The sequence below is a fragment of the Natator depressus genome, chromosome 4 (genome assembly GCF_965152275.1).
Source record: "Natator depressus isolate rNatDep1 chromosome 4, rNatDep2.hap1, whole genome shotgun sequence".
In the NCBI taxonomy this organism is placed as follows: Eukaryota; Metazoa; Chordata; order Testudines; family Cheloniidae; genus Natator; species Natator depressus.
The window spans coordinates 137153982-137173572 of NC_134237.1; the positions used below are offsets into that span (position 1 = coordinate 137153982).

General features: G+C 51.1%; 1 protein-coding gene across 1 annotated transcript in view; it reads left to right on the forward strand.

The window, feature by feature from the left end:
* The window catches only part of CYP26B1 (cytochrome P450 family 26 subfamily B member 1), a 31664-nt gene extending 13079 nt beyond the window's left edge, over nt 1–18585 (forward strand). Inside the window, exons 3-6 of the mRNA XM_074951961.1 lie at nt 8035–8310; nt 9544–9699; nt 13552–13833; nt 18178–18585. Coding sequence (XP_074808062.1) covers nt 8035–8310; nt 9544–9699; nt 13552–13833; nt 18178–18570 — 1107 coding nt within the window. The 3' untranslated portion in view covers nt 18571–18585. The remainder of the gene's footprint in view (nt 1–8034; nt 8311–9543; nt 9700–13551; nt 13834–18177) is intronic.
* The last annotated feature ends 1006 nt before the right edge of the window (nt 18586–19591 follow it).

A 19591-nucleotide genomic window follows, 5' to 3' on the forward strand; every position in this document is an offset into this window, starting at 1 on the left:
ACTTAGGGAAAGGCTTTGATTTCTTAGTGCTCTAGCTGCATTTGTACATCTTGCTGGGGAAAGGGGCTGGATTGACAGCCCTGGGGGCCTGTATTTATCCACAGAGCAGGTACAACACAGGCAGGGTTAGGGGCACTTCTCCCTACGTGCTGGCTTAGTAATGTGCTTCACCGGAGACTTCAGTCTCCCATGGTCACTGAGCCAGGTGGGAGGATTGCGGGGGAGGTTGGGATGTAAAGCATGACAAACCGGGACTGGACAGAGATGAGAGAGCTCCCCTCATCTAGGCGAATGAAAACCCTTTGGATGGCTAATAGCATTGGGTCGCTGCTGACATGTAGGTTTCAGGCTTTGTATCCTGATCCCCATAAAGCAGCCAGTCCCCATTTCTGACGGACACTTGGAAAAAAATGACCTATGTTGTTAGGGCCTGATCGACAGTTCACTGAAATAGTGGAAAGACTCCCATTGGTTTGGATGGGCTTTGGAGCAAGTCCTTAGCCTTCAGAACCAAGGAAGCAGTGGGTTTTCAGGACAGCTGATTGGAAATTGGAAATATCCATTAATTTGTTTTCCTTCCAAAGTGAAACAACCCTCCCCCCGAAATTTCCCATGAAATGAAAATTCTGAAAAATTTTCAATTTGAAACTATTGAAACATTTTGGTCCGCTAACGCTGAACTGTTTTGTGGCAGTTGTGTTGAAACGTTATATTACAATATAAAATATTTATATACATTTGTAATATATAGCTCTAGTATAGTATTACAATTTAAATTTTAATAGGATATCAAAGCGGAAACAAAATAAATGGAGACAAACTGAAACAAGGAAAAGTTGGAATGGTGCATTTAAAATTTTTCCCGCCAAAAATTTAATTACAACCAACACATTCCTGCAAAACATTTCCGTGCCGATGACGCTGCACTTTCCGATGGAAAACTGTTCTCTCAAAAATTTTCAAACCAACTCTAGCTTCCAGTAATGGTCCCTTGAGGCCGACAGCAACCTCTTTGGCTTTGACCCTTGTCACTTGGGGTCCCTACTGCAACCGGATTCACTGCTCTCTCATCCTCCACTGGGAGAAATGTCTGCATTACACACCCCACTGGCAGGCTCAGGGAATGCTGGGCTTTGATGAGCAAACTCCATGTAGTTCAGATTCTTAGCTTCCACCTTACCAGTGATCTCTCAAGAGGCCGTAAATCCCTACAATAATGTATTTGCCAATTGATGACAATATGCCATTGAGGAAGATGGGAATGGGGGATGGGAAGGGCCGCTCTAAAAGGCTACTCATCAATTCCGGCATGTGGCACATGGCATCAGTCTTGTTCAATGATATTCCAACCAGTGGCTCTTTATGATGATCTCTTGCACAGCACAAGTGAGCTGTAGCTCACGAAAGCTTATGCTCAAATAAATGTGTTAGTCTCTAAGGTGCCACAAGTCCTCCTTTTCTTTTTGGAAAGGCAGTGATCAGCCTCGTATCTTTGCTCTGTGTGTGTGTGAAATGAAGAAGCCCATTTATGTACATTTCCGGGGGTAAAAATAGCAGCTGAAAAAGTATTTTTCAAGTATTTTTCTTTTGAACACCTTTGGCTTGGCGGCCTTGCCTGTGACTGCTCAGTGCCCGGCAGCATCTTACTTTGTTTTCCCTTCCATTTGAGCTTGCGGTTCCATAACCACTCCTGCTCGTGAGCCTGGCAGCCAGATCTGAAAATATTGGTATGTAAGATTTGCAAGGTCATTGAGCCCTCAAGTCGGGTATCCTGCCTCTAGCCGCGGCCAAGAACTGATGCTTTGGAGGAAGGAGGACATCTGCTATAATGTGGCTACAATTGGGAAGGCAGGGTTGGAGCAAATACTTGTCTGGCCCTTGACTGAGGTGAATAAACCTCTTGTGTCAAGGTTTAGAAACTGTTTGGTGTTTCCTGGGCTCATGCTGAGAGCAGCGGGTAGCTGAGACACAACCACTGTAGCCAAAGTAGCCTTTGGAGCTCAACAGAGAGTGTTGTGTTAACATGCCATCAGCTTATTCATTTTCTAGGACTGGACCAACAACTCAGGGGAGGCAGGGAATATGAACCTGTCCTAGCTGGCACCGGCTCCAAACATTGCAGGGGCGAGTCTGATGGACGCAGGTCATGCCTAGGGAGCACTGAGTCACCACTCCTGGGAGAGCCATGTTCCAGAGGCCTGTTCTCGAAGTGCAAAGAGGCCAGTCCTCTTCCTATGGGGCTTTTCATTAACAGTCTTTGTTCCCTCCTCTTCCGGGTTGAGCAGCAGGAGGAGAGCAACTCTGGGTCTAGTGGTAGTGAAATCAGGAAGCCTACTGCCACTCCGTTGCTGGTTTGAGTCCCACACAGGTCTGTTGTGATTGCCAGATGACTGTGGAGTGGCCGATGTGAAATGGATCTCAATCTGGCTCCTGCTGGACATCGGTGTCAGCAATAGCTGAGGTCAGGAACTGAATGGGCCATGGAGACTGAGCTCCTCACCCATTCCGAGAGGCCAGGGTTGAGGCACATTGGAGTGGGCAGTGTGGTGAGAACTGTCCTGTCACTGGATAAATGGAGGGTTTTGTTCTCAGGGCCTGAAAAGAACCTGTGCATGCACTAAACTCCCCTTAAACCAAACCTGTTTCAAACAAGGTAACTGTCCATGAAAACACTGTGGGTACGAGCCAAAGGCGTATAAAGAGATGCTGCTGCTTCTCTCTGGTGTGCCTCAAGGAATAGCTGAAATGCAATAGGCCTGGTGGGTTCACATCAGACAGGGAAGAGGCACCTCTCATTGTCACGCGTAGCTGGAACTCTCTGTGGATCCAGGGAGCTGAGACACCGGGCAAGAATGTTCTGCCTTAGGATAACCGTAAATCCTTAAATATCCTGTCTTTGTTGCAAGAAGAGGCGTATTCGGAAGTTTCCAGACAGGGTCGGTTAATCCGCATTCTGGATGGTGGCCTCTCTTTCTGACCCGTGGGCGAAAGGGTGCATGCGTGTGTGGGGCTTAAGTAATTTCTTTGAGGAGTACGCATTTTTCTATCCCCTCTGATTCCAGAGTCAGCGGTAGCCTTGGCTGTCAGCTATATTGACTAACAAGCCACAAGGATCACAGCAGGCCTGTGTAGCACAAGGAAGGGGAATAAATCTGGGTCTAAAACCCAGTGAAATACGTACCTCCTGACTAAGGTGTGGATTCCAGGTGAGGATAGTGTGACCAGGGGTCCTGATTTTATAGGGACAGTCCTGATATTCAGGGCTTTGTCTTATATAGTCGCCTATTACCCCCCCTCCCCACCCCCTGTCCTGATATTTCACACTTGCTATCTGGTCACCCTAGGTGGGGAATGGGGCAGGGCCTGGGTGAATTTGGAATTAGCTGCCTCTCATATCAGCCATAGCATGTTATAGATCAGGTCAGCCCGTCCGGTTTCCCCTGGTAGTGTAGGACTGTTCCCTACAGAGCATGCCTTGGGGGCCTGTCTAGTCTAGCTTTAAATGACTCTGCAAAGGGAGTTTCTCCCCTTTCCTTGGGAGACCATTCTGCACCTTAATAAGCTCTTTCTGGCAGGAAGCTTTTGCTGTTAATTCATCTGAGAAAAGTGAACACTGAGGTTCCTTTGCCTCCTCTTCCCTTCTGTGCTTTAACCTTCCCTCCCTTCCTTCCCTCCTGACTCCCTAGGCTAGAAGACCCGAGCTATTCGGCAAATGTTCACTAGAGGGCGCAGGGATTTTAGCCTAGAAGCAGGAATGCGTTTGTGAAGGAGAGACCTGTTGGGACTGAATCCCCCTTGCAGCTGGGAAGCTGCTCCATTGCATTGGAGCATTCTGGGTGAGCGGGAAGGAGGGCCAGGCCAGGGAGGGGAATGTACAGAAGAACACACTGGCCAGTGGGATTATTTAGTTTTGAGAGAAGAGGCTTGAGTGGGGACGAGGATGAAGTATTTTAAGGAGCCAGGGTGGTTACAGAGGTCTAAGCAGGAGCTGTTTGAGGCGTAGGTGTAAATACGGAGTCTAAACGCATTGGAGATGAGCCCACGACAAATCCCAGTGCAAGTGAATCCTGATATACCCTGAGTTAGGGAGCGGCTGGGCCAGCCAGCCAAACTTCCTGGGAGCTAGGAGGCGCTGGGTAGGGGCCATCTTGTGTAACAGGGAACAAACCCTGGCGGGCAGCAGGATGGGCTAGATAGGACTCAGTGGGTCTAGCCTGGCTTTAGCTGCTGGGACACAGAGGCGACATAGGTAAGAAGAGAGCGGTAGGCAGAGGAGGTGGGCTTCCAGTTCTGACAATGGAGCAACTCTCTGAGTGTCAGAGTAGCCAGCTACCCTCTCCTCGGAATCGGGAAGGGATCCCTAGATTAACCCTCCCTAGCTCTTTGGCAGGGTGTTTGCTTGGGGGCGGGGTGTATTTTATTTTATTTATTTTTTTTGCATTTCCTGGCACAAATTGCTTTTAGAGCCCCAGGAATTGGCGCAGCTCTCGGGGCTCAATGACAACACCCATCCCCTTTCTCCAGGCGCCTGGGGCTGTGCTCTGGGGGCAGAGGATCCAACAGCTGCCTCTTGCCTGGTTGCCTTCCTCTGAAGCAGCTGGCGCTGGCCACTGTCAGAGGTGGGATACTGGGCTAGATGGACCTCAGGGCTGAGCCAGTCTGGCTGTTCCTATGTTCCTGCATACACACCTCCCCTATTGCCCAGTGTGCTATTGGGTCTGTGGGTGCCCTCCCCTGCACCAGGCTTGCTTGCTTGCTTTTTATACCTACCTAGCTTGCTTCTTATACAGACATCCATCACTGGGGCACTGGAGAGATCACCTAGCATATTGGTTGCTTAGCGAGGTGATGGGAGCGTCTGGGTGTGCAAGAGAATAGATATGGCCTGGACAGTGGTCGGGGTAGCTTCCCTCATCCACCATCCCACCAATGTGCCTCGAACCTGCCCTGTAGGTGTGCAGGGAGTTGCCTCTATAATCCGTTGGTCTGGTTGCCAGGGTGGCTAACGAAGGTACCAGTGAGTCTGGCGGGGGGCGGGGCCAGGGGGGCAGTTTGTTTTTGTGCTGCGCCCTCTCTTATGTTACACAGGCCGTGGACCAACGGAACATGGGAAAGATTCCCAGCCGTGTCGCTCCGGGTTGGTAGCCAGCCTGCCGGTGGCGGTGAAATAGAAGGGATCCCTGGAGGGGCTAGGGTTCGAAAAGTACTTTTGGCTGCTGTAGGATGGAGGAAGCTATACAAATAGACGTCTTCTGCAACAGTGCTGAGGACTCTGTATGGCACTCTTCGCCTTCAAAGAGACATTAACCCTCCCACCGTGCTGCACAACCCCGATCACTTGCTACTTCACGATGGCTCCAGGGGTAGAACTGGCCGCTCCTGCTCCAAAGCGCATGCTCCCTGCAGGAGAATCATGCATCAGGCACAGTTAGGGGACTATGGCACACAGCTCAACAGTCCTGATTTCACCCAGGAAAGGGCAGTGGTGTGCAGTAACACACACACTGTTGCTTTTTATTGCTTGCACACCAGTAGCAACTAGAGGCCCCAGCTGAGATCAGGGTTCCATTGTGCTGGGTGCTGCAGAGAGACAGGGTAAGAGACAGTCCCTGCTTTGAAGAGGTTAAAATCTAAATAGGCAGAACAGGAGAAAAAGGTGGAAGGAAGGAAGTGTCATTATCTCAGTTTTACAGATGGGGAACTGAGGCACAGAGAGTTTACGTGACTTGCCCAAGGTCACACAAGTAGTCTGTGGTGGAGCAGGGACTTGAACCCAGGTCTCCGGAGTCCCAATCTGGAGCCTGAACCCCAGCTCATTCAATGCCGTATCAGTCCCGTGTTTCAGATGGGGGAAACTGAGGCATGGGGAAGGTTAAATGTTTTGTCCAAGCTCTCGTAAAGCATCAGTGTCAGAATCAGAACTCCCAGGGGCTGATTCTCGGGGAGTTGCTTGTATGCAATAGCTGGAGATTTGGGTTCAGGAGTTCCTGATGCCCAGGCCTGTGCTGCTGGGCCATATCTTGCTTTACCAAATCTACTCTCCTTCAACACAACATCACGAAGAGCCAAGATCACTTGAGCTTCTTTCAAGAGAAGGAGACGGGGGGTTGAGCCTTTGGTATCTGCCAGGCTGCCCCGTCACTGGTTCTTCTGCCGGGGGGTTCCTGAGGCCGCTCTAGCAATTTGCCTGCGCTGCCAGGCGGGGCAGGCAGAAATACACCCCTCTTTCCCCTGCTGTGTGATGGTGGCAGAGGTTTCCACCACGCAGTAGCGCCTGGGCTCTGGGTGCCAACAATCACTAAGCGCCGCCAACATTTCTGCACCTGGCGCCGTATCAAAGCCCGATGTCCCGGTCACGACCACCAGGGAAATGTCTCTTTCCCAGCTACTGGAACCGGCCTACGCTTGTTTATTTCTTTCCCCTCCCTGCTTGCCCTGGCCCAGGTGGCTCTTGGAGCATGAACAGGGGGAGGCCTCGTCTTTGTTTGGTGCAGCCTGGGCATTCGGGGATCTCGGCGTGGGGGGGCTCGGCGGCTGGGCTTGGCAGTGCTGCTGTGTTGTCAGGTTTACTAGCTATGGTTTTTAGAAATGTGTCTTACCCACCCACACACGTCTCTTTCCAGGGCTTAAAAATAGACTAAGCCAAAGCGCCATGGGCCAGGCAGGCTCCGTGCTCCAGAAAGCAGGACAAGATCAGTCCATTTCTCTTGCCCTTTTTGGCTCTTTCTCATCCCCCGTCTCTCTTTCTCCCACTCCCCCGTCTTCTTTTCCTCCTTCCCCGCCGGCTCTTGGCTGGATAATATTTTTTATTAACAGCCACAAAGCCTGCTTGCCCTTCTTTCATGTCTTTCTTTGCTCCTCCCGCCCCGAGCTAGGGAAAAGCCCCTCCTGTCGCCCAGCGCGCCGCGTGAAGGTCAGTACGTGTAGGGACTGGAGCACTTTATGAACCAGCGATTGTTGAGTCTCCAGGGCCGGGCTTTAAAGGGCCAGGGGTGTTATTTCACCAAACAAACTTCAGCAAGCGACGCCGAGCATTAGCAATGCAGGGTCATGGCCAGGAAAATGTTACCTTTCCCTTCCAGTGCTGACTGCGGGGGAAATTCTCACATTTACAGCTTTAAAGGTTACGTTCTTGGAGGGGCTTCGGCTGGGGTTTTTCTTTTTTTAATTTGATAAAATGGGGACCCGCCCCTCCCTCCCGGCAAGTCCTCTCATCTCCTCGGCATGAGCTGGAGGAGGTTGCGCCGTCTCGTCTGACCTTTACCTTGGCGTGCGCTTTCCTCTACGGGGGCATGATTTGATTTTGTTTTCTCGGTTCCTGGAGGCCCGGAGCGTGGCAGCGTGGGTGAGAGTTAATAAAAGTAAACAAACAGCGCTTTTCCACCCATGCTCTCTGGGATATGGGGCGGGGGGGTCAGAATGAAAGCGTGTGCTGTAGAGTTAGCCAACTGGGATTAGAGCAGAGGGGAAGGGATGCGGGGAGAGAGCAGAGAACATTCCTTGCATTGCTGGGGTCCTCGCATAACATACAGGCCCTGTAGCAGAAGGGGGGGCTGGGTCCGTCCACTCCAGAGCTGACTCAATCGCAGCGTTTAGAAGAATACTGTCTGTTGACATAGACTTTCCTCTCTCTCTCACTGGTTTGTTATTGTAGGGTCACTCGTGAGCACTGGGGCTCGGCATACTAGTTGGTGGTTGTAGGGTTGCCCATGTGCTGGGTTATTGTTGGAGGGTCTTTCACGAGCTCTGGAATTGGACACTGGACTGGGTTGTCTTCCTGGCTCTGCCACTGACCTACTCAGTGACTTTGGGGAAGTCATTTTCCTTCCCATCTTGCCATCTTGCTTATTTAGATTGTGAGCATTCTCGGGCAGGGATCTTGTATTACTGCTTGTCTGCACAGCACCTAGCACAATGGGATCCTTGCTGTCCACTGGTGTCCTTAGACACCATTTAACAGAAGCAATACTTGGCTATTAGGGAAGGCTGGAAGACCTTGGGTTCATCTCTATCTGTATATGGTTTGTATTGCAGGTATTCTCCAAAATCTTCAGCCATGAAGCCCTGGAGAGTTACCTCCCGAAGATCCAGTTGGTGATCCAGGATACGCTCCGGATGTGGAGCAGCAACCCGGAGTCCATCAATGTCTATTACGAGGCGCAGAAGCTCACCTTCCGCATGGCCATTCGTGTCCTGCTGGGCTTCTGCATCTCTGATGAGGAGCTCACCCGACTCTTCGAGGTCTACCAGCAGTTTGTGGAGAATGTCTTCTCGCTGCCCGTGGATCTGCCCTTCAGTGGCTACAGGCGGGTAAGAGGCTCCTCTAGCACCGCGTATGACCATGATTTTGAGCTAGCGACACTGAGCGTAGCTTGGAAGGATGGTCTAGTGGATCTGGCACTGAACTGGTATTCAGGAGACCTGGGCTGAACTCCTGTCTCTGCCACAGGCTTCCTATGTGACCTTGGGCAAGTCACTCTGCCTCAGTTCCCTGCCTGTAAATGGGGGATAATAGTCCCCTGTCAGACAGGGGTGTCAAGAATAACACTTATTAATGATTGGGAGGTGCTCAAATACTGCAGTGATGAGGGCCACACTTAGATGATGGAGGTGGCAAGGAATCAGAAATTTCTGGCCTTGAAGGAGAAGGCAGTGAGGTCCAGTGGACAGGGGCCTGAGCTCCTGTGCTTGGCTTTTCTTGTTAGTCTCTATATTACGCTAGCGCCTAGGACTGCCAATCAAGGTTCCATTGCGCTAGGTGCTGTACAGCTCAATATAAAGGAGGATAAGATGTTGGCTTTTCTGATTATTTTGATGTGTGACTTTGCCATTATTGTCCGAGTGCATGTCCTTTGACCTCTCTCTGCCCCGCTTTTTCCCCTGTGGAAAAGGGGTAGAATGGATCCAGCAACTGAAAAATGGCCTTTTCCTAATTTCTAGCTTCCTTCCAGTCTTTGAATGAAGTACTCAGGGGGGAAAAATCGGTTTTCAAAAACGAAAGCCCAGAAAATTTAGAAAGAAATGAAAATTCTTCACTTCTCTTGAAATTCGTTGCAATATTTATCATTTTCCAACCTGCCCTAAAGTTGGGGATATAGACGTCAACCTGCCTTTTAAAGCACTTTTCAGATTCTCTGCAGAAAAACACTAGATAAGAGCACAGTGGCATTGTGAAGCTGAGACTCTTTTAGTGAGAGAGCTAGTTTGGGAATACGATTGTGTTCTTGGGAAGAGAACTCCTTCAGAGGAATTGGATAAATTCCTTGGAGGTAAAGTTTTCTAAAGATTTGTGGGACATGGAGTGGAGTGGGGGGAGGGAGGGGGCATAAATTGCAGATAATTGTTGTGGCTCTCACGACGTTCAGACGGTGGTGCCAATAGACTTTTGTGGAATCTTGCATATTTGGGGCCTTCGTCTGCACTGGGGTAAATCTGGAGTTATTCCACTCATGTCAAAAGGACTTTTGCCCAGGACTGATTTTTCAAGGATTTCAACCCCTGCTGAGTGGCTATTTCATGGACTGACGGCTTGCTGTTTTGCAGGGGATCCGAGCTCGGGAGACTTTGCAGAAGGGGCTAGAGAAAGCCATTCGGGAGAAGCTGCAGAACACGCAGGGCAAGGACTATTCCGATGCCCTGGACATCCTGATAGAAAGCGGCAAGGAACATGGCAAAGAACTGACCATGCAGGAGCTGAAGGTAAGAGCAGGGTCTTGTGCATCCCCTGGGGAAGGTCAGCCTTGGGTCAATTCCTCCCTTAAGTCACCATTGGTTAGGGTCGGTTTCCTCCTTCACTCTCCCCAATCCCCCATAGCTGTGTCCATCCCACCCACTCCATGTGATTGGCGGGTAGCTTCTGCTCAAGAACAGCACCAGCTGGGATCGCCGAGGGGCAGACTGGCATGGAAGGAAAGGCAGCAGCAGAGCTGGGTGGAGGCTCAGGGCTGGACTAATGAAGGGCGATGAAGGGGCGGATTGAGGGGCCTTGGCAGAGCTGGCGGGGGGGAGAACTCCAGGACTGGAATAGGAGGGGTGTATTAGCAAAGCCATGTGCAAGCATTGGCACAGCACCCGCCTGGGCTCTGTGTGGCTCAGACCCAGTGCCAGCAGACCACTCTTTGCCCTAAGAGCCACATTTATGTGCAGATCCTGTCCAGGCTTTGGGGAAGAGCATTTCTGGGGATTATTATTATTACAGAGCGGCACTCTTTTCAAGCATTTAACGAACATTAACTAAGCCTCATGCTGCCACTGTGAGGCTGGTCAGGAGTATTATCCTCAGTTGTACAGGTGGGGAAACTGAGGCACCGAGTGTCTGTCAGAGAGTCTGTCTGGCCCAAGATTAGAACTTGGGCATTCTTGGTGCCTAGAGCTGTGCTTGGACCACTAGCCTCACCCTACACTCAGTTAATGACTGCCCAGGGTCCATAAGCTACATCATAGGCCATCAGCTCCTTCTAGCCCATTGTTAACCTGCAGGAATGCCCTGCAGCATGGCTCTTTATTTCTGTTGGACTGAACATTGGCTCAAAACCAGTAAGCAGCTATAAATTGCAGGGCGGGCCATGCTGAGAGGGAGAGGAAAGAAAGGCCACTGAGGAATCTTGGGGGGTCCTTCCTGCCTCCCGTGACATGTAGACGAACGGAACGGGGATATTTCTGGCCATGCAGCTCATCATGCGGGGTGTCGCCTGCTCCCTTTGGAATGAAGTTTGTCCTTTTCCCTGAGTGCATGCTAAATCTGTGGGAGGTGGGGGGCAAAGACCACACGAGAACGAAGAACCCTAAGTAAGACAATGCTGGATAGGAGTGTTTTAGGGGTGGCTGTTGTTTGAAAACTTCCAGAGCCATCAGCCCACCGTCTGGCTGTGGCTGGCACGGAAAGGCTGCGCACAGACTGGAATGCTTCGCCAGGGGGCAGAGGCTTTGATACCGTGGGCACTAGTGCAGACCCATCCCAGGCCCTTGTTAGTAGTCTCAGGAGACAGGCCTAGGACTGACTGAGCCTGTGGAAACCCAGACTGCTTTCCAGGGGGTGGCACTGCGCAGGTCAGAAGTGGTGTAGCCAGTGGTGAGCTGGAGCCGGTTTGCACCGGTTCGCTAGAACCGGTTGTTAAATTTAGAAGCCCTTTTAGAACCGGTTGTTCCGTGAGGGAGAACCGGTTCCAAAAGGGCTTCTAAATTTAACCGGCCAAAAGTGGCGCCTTAGGCGCTGACTCCAGGGGTGCTCCTGCCCTGGAGCACCCAAGGGGAAAATCTGGTGGGTGCAGAGCACCCATCGGCAGCTCCCCGCCCCACCCCCGGCCCCAGATCGCCTACACTCCGCCTCCGCCTCCTCCCCTGAACGCGCCACCCCGCTCTGCTTCTCCGCCCCCCCAGGCTTCCTGTGAATCAGCTGTTCGCGCGGGAAGCCGGGGCGGGCTGAGAAGCAGGCGGTGGCTTCCTGCTCAGGCCCAGGGAGGCTGAGGTGAGCTGGGGCGGGGGGGGCGCGAGGAGGGCCACCTGCGCCGCAGCAGGTAACCCGGGGGGGGGCTGCGCAGGGGAACCGCTCCCCGCCCCAGCTCCCCTCCGCCACCCTCGGCCTGAGTGCAAAGCCGCCACCTGCTTCTCAGCCCTCCCCGGCTTCCTGCCGAACAGCTGATTCACGGGAAGCCAGCGGTGTGGGGTGCATGGAGAAGCAAAGCGGGGCGGCGCGTTCAGGGGAGGAGGCGGAGCGGAGGTGAGCTGGGGCCGGGCGTGGGGCGGGGAGCTGCCGGTGGGTGCTCTGCACCCACCAGTTTTCCCTGTGGGTGCTCCAGCCCCGGAGCACCCAGGGAGTCAGCGCCTAAGGCGCCAATTTTAATGTGATCAGTGGGGGAGCGGCTGCTCCCCCTGCTCCCCGCCTAGCTACACTCCCCCGCCCCTAGGAGCCAGAGGGACCTGCCGGCTGCTTCCTGGGAGCTGCCCCAGATAAGCACCTCCGGGACTCCCCACCCCGCTCCCCGGCAGGTCCCTCCGGCTCTTAGGGGTGGGGTGGGCACCCACTATGGTGGCCCACAAGACCCTCCTACCCGGTTCTGGGGACAGTCAGGGGGCAGGGGAGGGGGGTGGATGGGGCAGGAGTCCCGGGGGCCGGGGGTGGGCAACGACCCCCTCATGGGGTGAGGAGGGAACCCGTTGTTAAGATTTTGGCAGCTCATCACTGGGTGTAGGGCTTATTCATGGTGTAGATGGGTGTAAATCAGGAATCTCTCCAGTGAAGTCAATGGGTTGACTGTGGCGTAGGGGAGATCAGCGTTAGGCACTCTGTGTGCGTGACAGACATGCCTGAGGGATGTTGTTTGTTCCTTTCTCCCGGGGGGCAGGTAGATAAGGAGGTGTTCGTATGTTGGTATGTGCCAAGGGAAACCCCCTGAAGCTGCAATGCTGTCTCTGCGGGGAGGGGCTGCCTGTGTTCTCTCGCAGCTGGGGGATGAGGAAGCCAGTGGCAGCCCCGACAGGAGCTGTTGTTTTTCTTTTCCAAACTGGACTTTGCAAAGTTCCATCGGGGAGAAGGCAGGGCTGGGCCCAAGTCCCCTTCCAAAGCAGAGAGGGAATGTCTCCCTCCAGCTTAGTCAGCGGCTGGAAAAGAATCCTTGAAAGCTTAAGTGACTTGAGCAGGAGCCTTGGACCGAGCGACTGGTGAACGTGCTGTTCCCGAGTCGTCCTGTCTTGGCAGGCGGGGGGAAAGGCCCATTCGAGAGCCGGGGTGGCAGCTTGCAGGAGGAGCGGGGACGATGCTCGACGGGGGGATTGGAAACGCGGCCAAGCCCATTACGTCATGTGACGGGGAAGGAAGAAATGATCCGCCCCAGGCTGCTGCTGGCTGCCTCGTCCGCTCAGCTTGGCTGCCACGCTAAAGCTTGGGCTGGGGATCCAGGCTCTGTGCCCTAGCTCGCGGCTCTGTACAAGCTCCCAGTGGCCCTCAGACACCTCTCGTCTCGATGATGGTGGGTTTTTTTTCCATTTTGTGGCCTTCCTCTGGGGAGGATGAATTGTAACGTTCATGGAAGCGGGAGACTGAGCCAGGCACAGCGAGAGCTGGTTTTGTTGCAGCTTATTGGTACCCCTGTAGCACCTAGAGGTCCCCGTCAGGGATCTGGGCCCTGCTGTGCTAGGCTCTGTACACGCGCCCTGGAGAGAAGATCCCTGCCCTAAAGGGCGTACAAGCTAAGTACTGCAGGAGCTTCCTCCAACCAGTTCTCCTGATGGTGCTGCCAACACCCTGCGGTTCTGCTCTGCGGCACCTCCCGTGGGTTGACGTGCTGCAGCCCTGAGGAAAGCTTTCCTGTTGTGCCAAATTGTATGTTGCAAATAAAATCTCTTTGGGTACCAGGCTGAGGCTAAACCGAGCTCCTTCCAGCTGTGGCCTAGTGCCAGGTTCTAGCTTCTGCTAGTGGACGGCTGGGGCATGAACCCATTTTAGTCTGTGCCCCATATGAAGCAAGTAGTGCAGCAGCGTGCTGCATGGGGCCGGTTGCCTGAGGCTGTGACCCTCCCCGTATATAACCCAGGGTTCCTTTTGGCCTTCAGGATGGCACCTTGGAGCTGATCTTTGCTGCCTACGCTACCACGGCCAGCGCCAGCACCTCTCTGATCATGCAGCTCCTGAAGCACCCCGGGGTCCTGGAGAAGCTTCGCGAAGAGCTCCGCAGCAAGGGCATCCTGCACAACGGGTGCATCTGTGAGGGCTCCCTCCAGCTGGACACCATCAGCAGTCTCCACTACCTGGACTGCGTGATCAAGGAGGTGCTACGTCTCTTCACCCCCATCTCCGGCGGGTACAGGACGGTGCTGCAGACCTTCGAGCTGGATGTGAGTACAACAGCCCAGAGCCCTGTCGTGTCTCACACAGCTTCTCCCCCGAAAAGGGGCTTCGGAGTATTTTATAGAGACGCAGGCAGGAATCTCTGCACCTCCCATTGGAATATAGCCACCTCTGGGGTGGAACCTGGCAGGTTTTACAACCGTGCAGGCCAATGTTACGCAATTGTAGGACAGGAGGCAAGATGTGCCAGATCCACTTTAAACCATGGGGGAAAGCGAGTTAGGGAATAGGGTATTTCTCCTGAGTGTCCTCCTGACACTGGAGCTTGGCCAGATCTTGACGTGACCATAAGCACTAGGGCCTGGGTTTACATTTCAGCAGAAATGCAAGACCGCCCTTCCAATGGCACAGCACTACACAGGGGCATTGGCTGAATACGGACTCAGAAAGAACGTAGGACTGGAAGGGACCTCCTGGATCATTGAGTCCAGTCCCTGCCATTGCAGGTCATATCATCCCATTCATAAACCTCTCAAGCTCCCTCTTAAAACCAGTTTGGTTGTTTGCCCCTCGCCCCTGTTCTTATTCCGAGGCTGTTCCAGAACCTTCCTCTTCTGATGATTAGAAACCTTCTTCACATTTCCAGCCTCAGTTTCCTCCTGGCACATATATGCTCATTTGCTCTTGTGCCACCCTTGTCCTTTATTTTAAATAGCTCGTCACCCTACCTGGTGTTCACCCTGCTGATGTCCTGAGAGAGAGAGCAATCAGATCCCCTCTCAGCCTAAATAAGCTCAGCTCTTTTAGTCTCCTCTTGGAAGACAGGCTCTCTGGTCCCCTGATCATCCTAGTAGCCCTTCTCTGCACCTGTTGCAGTTCAAATTCCTCTTTCTTGAAGATGGGTGACCAGAACTGTGCACCATATTTCAGATGGTGTCTTACCAGTGCCTTGTTCAGTGGCATAAATACCTTGCCTGATTCATCCTGGGATCACATCTATGGGTTTTTTTGTTTACAGGTGCATCACATTGGTGGTTCATAGTCATCCTGTGATGGACTAATACACCCAGATCTTTCTCCTGCTCTGTCGTTTCCAACTGATGAACCCCCAGGTTATAGCAGAAATTTTTGTTATTAGAGGGCCACTTTCTGCTGACTCACCCATATTACGTGCTTGTATCACCCTGGCTTTTTCCCCTCAGAGGTGTCTTATCCAATGACTCTTCTGGCTCAGACCTGCTTAGCTCATGAAATCAGACCAGATCTAACTCTTGCACTGGTGTGGTTGCAGTCTAGTGGATCCCCAACACTAACCCACAGAGGATGCTGAGTCATCCAGGTAGAATGCCCTTGCTCTGCAAGAACACCCAAACAGTCCATTGATCAATGGAACACTACAAGATGTACAATGTGCTACAATCAATGACAATATATTATATATATGTAGGAAGTATAATCTGTCTAACAAACTTGAATGTAAGTGAAAGTTTCTACCACATACAGGCTGGTGCAAAACTTCTGAAAGCTGGAAACTGATTATATATATATTTGATGTTGTATTTATTTTGCAACCAGGCCTGTTGGGATGTAGAACTATCCACCTGACAATTTGTGTGCTTATCTGTGAACAAGTCTGAATGTTGAGGCAGAGTATGGAAAATATCTTTTTCTTTTTTAAACACTTCCTACATAACTCAAAAATGGTTGAACAGATTTTGCTCAAACTTCCAAACAAAGGGACCTAGAAACTACTCTACTTGACCAGAAAGACCACAGGTCTGATCCCATAAATCTCCTTCCAAGCTAGTTCTTCCCTTTGTCACATCCAATCTAAATGAGAGGCTGTCCCAGCATGTTCTGCAAGGCACGTGATCTGCCCTTGGTATAGTTCCCATCAGAGTCACTGGGGAATCTTGCATGTAGAAGTCTGCCTGTACCAGATGTGTCAAGGAAAGATGCCTTGTAGTAGTCAATTGTAGAATAATCTGCCCATCGGGGAAGCTTAAAAAAAGGTTAGTTGTGGGTTGAGATCAAACATGGACAATTCCAGCCCCCCCAAGGAGAGTTTTCCAGAAAGTTATAAGGAAGTGAAAATTGGATGGAAGAGTTGTATAGAAAGTTCTCCCATAACCTGAACTATCCAGCAAACGCGGTAGTATAGTAATGCATTCCCAGCAGTGGAGGTCATAGAAACACTGGAGATCTAGAGACACAATATATCTGTCTCGGGGTTTTATACTGCCACCTATCACTGTAGCATCTGAGCGTCTTCCACATAAAATCAATAGTGAAGTCTGCAGTGGACTTCATGGAGTCTCTGCCTCTTCTCCCTTTTCAGAGTCAAAGCTTTGCTTGGAGTAGTTTTTTGGTGAGCGGGTAGGGGTTTGAAGTAGAAGAGGTGTTTGTCCTGTGAATCTGACCTATGGTAAAAGGCTTTCTCAAAGAGGAAAGTTTTTGCAGTATATGAAATCTCCTTTTTTAGGAGGAGATCAGGTGACCTCATTTATTGCAAAAGCATTTTCCCAATCGCACACAGGACATTTGTGTTTGTCTACACGTTCACGCATGTTCCTGTGTTGACTTGTGCACCACGATATTACAGGGGTTGCACACAATAGCCCAACTCTTGGGTGTGACTCGCAAGCCACTTAGCAAGTTAGTCAGGATCTGGCCCGCAGAGAGGACAAATTAAAATCATATTGCTGGCAGATCAGTGCAATTACTCTGGATTTACGCTGGTGGAACTGAAGATCAGAACCTAGCCCATCATTTGGTATCAGAACTTTCAGGCAACCAAAGGGGAGAAAAGTTTGATGAAACTTTGGCGAGAAACATGTGGCGATCTCTGAAGCCAGAGATTGGGGTGTGACGGCAGAAAGGGGCAAAGGGAAGTTACAGATTTTTGGATAATAGGGATATTACTCATCATAATGGATGGAACTTTGTGCTAGCAAAAGTAAATCTCGAGACCTGTCAGTCAGAGTAAACCCTGCTAATGGCATGATTTGAGGCTGAAACCTTTCCAAGTAAGCAGGGGATGATAAATCACCCTTTTTCTCATCAATGCATTCTCTGCACAACCACGCAGTCACTCACACATTATGGGTGTGTGACAATACGTGTGTGTATGAATAGGTGATGCTGTGGACTACTATACAGCTTTTCTGGGCACTTGTTTGGGGAGCTCTGACTAATGTGAGGGATACCGCAGAGATGGGAGAAAAGTTTTCCCCTTTGCCATATGGTGGGCTAGACGGTGATGTCTGTTTCACCGGTTAAATCTAAAGCTTATGGAGTTTCTCCAGATTTAATAAAAGAGGGACAGTGATTAAAGGGAAAGCAGTGATTTAAAGCTAGCTAGTTTTCAAAAAGGAGTTAGAAGTAGTTCTATGTTCGACACTTGCCTCAGCTGCCCTCTGCCGTTCCTTGTGCTTTTACAGGCACGCTTTTTTTTTTTCTCCTTTTTTTGCAAATTCACTCTTCTCTTCTTGGGAAAGACCCACACAAACACCAAGGGAAGCAAAGATTCTAATCCTGCAACCACTTGCACGCACGAGAAAAGGTTGCATTGGTGGCGAAGTGTCTTCTGGATTGGAGCCTAGCTGTACTCCACCAAGGACTCATCAAAGCTGACTATTCACATTCACTAATGTACAAATTAGTATTTGTCTGTATTACAATAGTGCCTCCAGGTCCCAGCTGAAGTCAGTGCCCCATTACACCAGGTGTTGTACAGACACGCAGTGAGAGAGAGTCCCTGCCCCAGAGAGCTTGCAGTCTAAATAGACAAGTCTGATAAAGGAAGAGAGGGGAAACAGAAGCACAGAGAAAGAAATGATTTGCCAGGGTTGCCCAGCAGGAGAACTGCAGTGCTGGGACGAGAACCTGGGTTTCTTGACTCCCAGTCCAGCATCCTACATACTAGATCACACTGACTGAAAACAAACTGGGAAAAATAAAGAATAAATTCTGTATATTTTGGGTGCCACATGTAACAATAGTAGGTAAAAATATTTCAGACAGAAGGACTTTCACGCTGACCGAAGTCCTTTTAAGTGTCTTTGTTCTGCGTTTATCCAGTGCTGAGCACAACAGGGTCTTGGTCCGTAACTGGGGATTGGATGCGCTACCACAATACAAATAAATAATTGATTCCCCAGCAGGTCAGAAAGAGAACCCCACAGTCCTACCCTAATCACAGGGTGTTTTCCCATTAAGCCTTCAGTATATTCTATTGATGATCGGGGATCTCAAACAGAGTCCCCAGTATCAGCAGTGTCTCCGCTCACCCGTGCCGTGGCTTCGCTCAGCTCGCGTGGTCTCATCCTGTGGGTGGCTATGTTACCGTTGACGCATTCTTGTTTTTCTCTCCCCCGTCTCCCTCTCTGTAGGGCTTTCAGATCCCCAAAGGCTGGAGTGTCATGTACAGCATCCGGGACACGCACGACACCGCCCCAGTATTCAAGGACGTGGACGTCTTTGACCCTGACCGTTTCGGGCAAGACCGTACCGAAGACAAAGACGGCAGGTTCCACTACCTCCCCTTTGGTGGGGGCATACGGACCTGTCTCGGCAAGCACCTGGCCAAGCTTTTCCTCAAGGCGCTAGCCATTGAGCTGGCCAGCAAGAGCCGGTTCGAGCTAGCCACCAGGACTTTCCCTAGAATCATGCTGGTCCCTGTGGTCCACCCCGTTGATGGACTCAGGGTCAAATTCTTCGGACTGGATTCCAACCAGAACGAGATCCTGACGGAGACAGAAGCCATGCTTGGGGCAACAGTGTAAGCCGACTTTTCCTTCACCGGGGAGGGCCAATGGGGGTGGGTGGGTAAAGGGACAGAACGAAAGGAGAAAAAAGGAAAAGAAGCTTCTCCACAACACTAACCTTGCAGAACCTCCTGGTCGAGACTTTCTCCCACAGCAAAGCTGCCAAAATGATTGTTATTTCTGTGGGGAAAGTACAAGGAGATTAGCTGGTTTGGTTTTTTGGTTTTGTTTTGTCTTAAGAAGAATTTCAAACACTAGTAGAGCTGGGACTGCCTGACCATACACAATATATAAATATTATATATATATAAACCTTTCTGCTGCAAGGAGGAGGGCAGAGGATGCCTGCTGCGGGAAAAGCTTTTGAAATTAGCTAGCGATCAGAGGTCTGACTGCCCCATGCACCTCCTTGGAACCAGGCCAGGAGGTGTTGGTGAGATCTGATGGCAGGCTGCTACCTCTGGTGGCCTTTGATCTTTTTGAACAGCGTTAAATTAGTTGGTGATAAGTGTTTGTTTTGTTTTGCTTTCTTTGGAGAGAACGAAGAACAAATCCCCCCCCACTCCCAATCCCTAAACCATTCTAAATGTTTTCCAATTCTGATTTGTCTCTCACAGCATGTGGGGAAAAGAACTCTGTGTTCAGATGACAGCAGCACCTGCTCACAAATGCTGGGAAGTGCATTCTGGGTAATGGCACGCAAACTGAACCCGGCCCAGTTTAGCTTCTGGCATGGCCACTGGTGTTGCTGCAGAGGACCACTGGGCCACTAAACGCAGCAGGGTCAGCTGGACAGGGCGTTTTATTCTGCCTATGCTTTGTGAACAAGACAGCCATTTGATCTGTACTGTGGGACAAAGTAGTGGCCAAATTCTGCCCTCTGATAGGAGTCTCTCATCTGTTTCAGTGAGGGCTGATCTCACTTCAGAGGGTAGAACTGGGGTCTCTGATGTGTCATTTTTGAAGTTGCCTGGTGCTGCTACATGGCATGGTGTAACTGTCCATCGCCCCTACCCCCACCCTGTCTGATCCCTCCCAA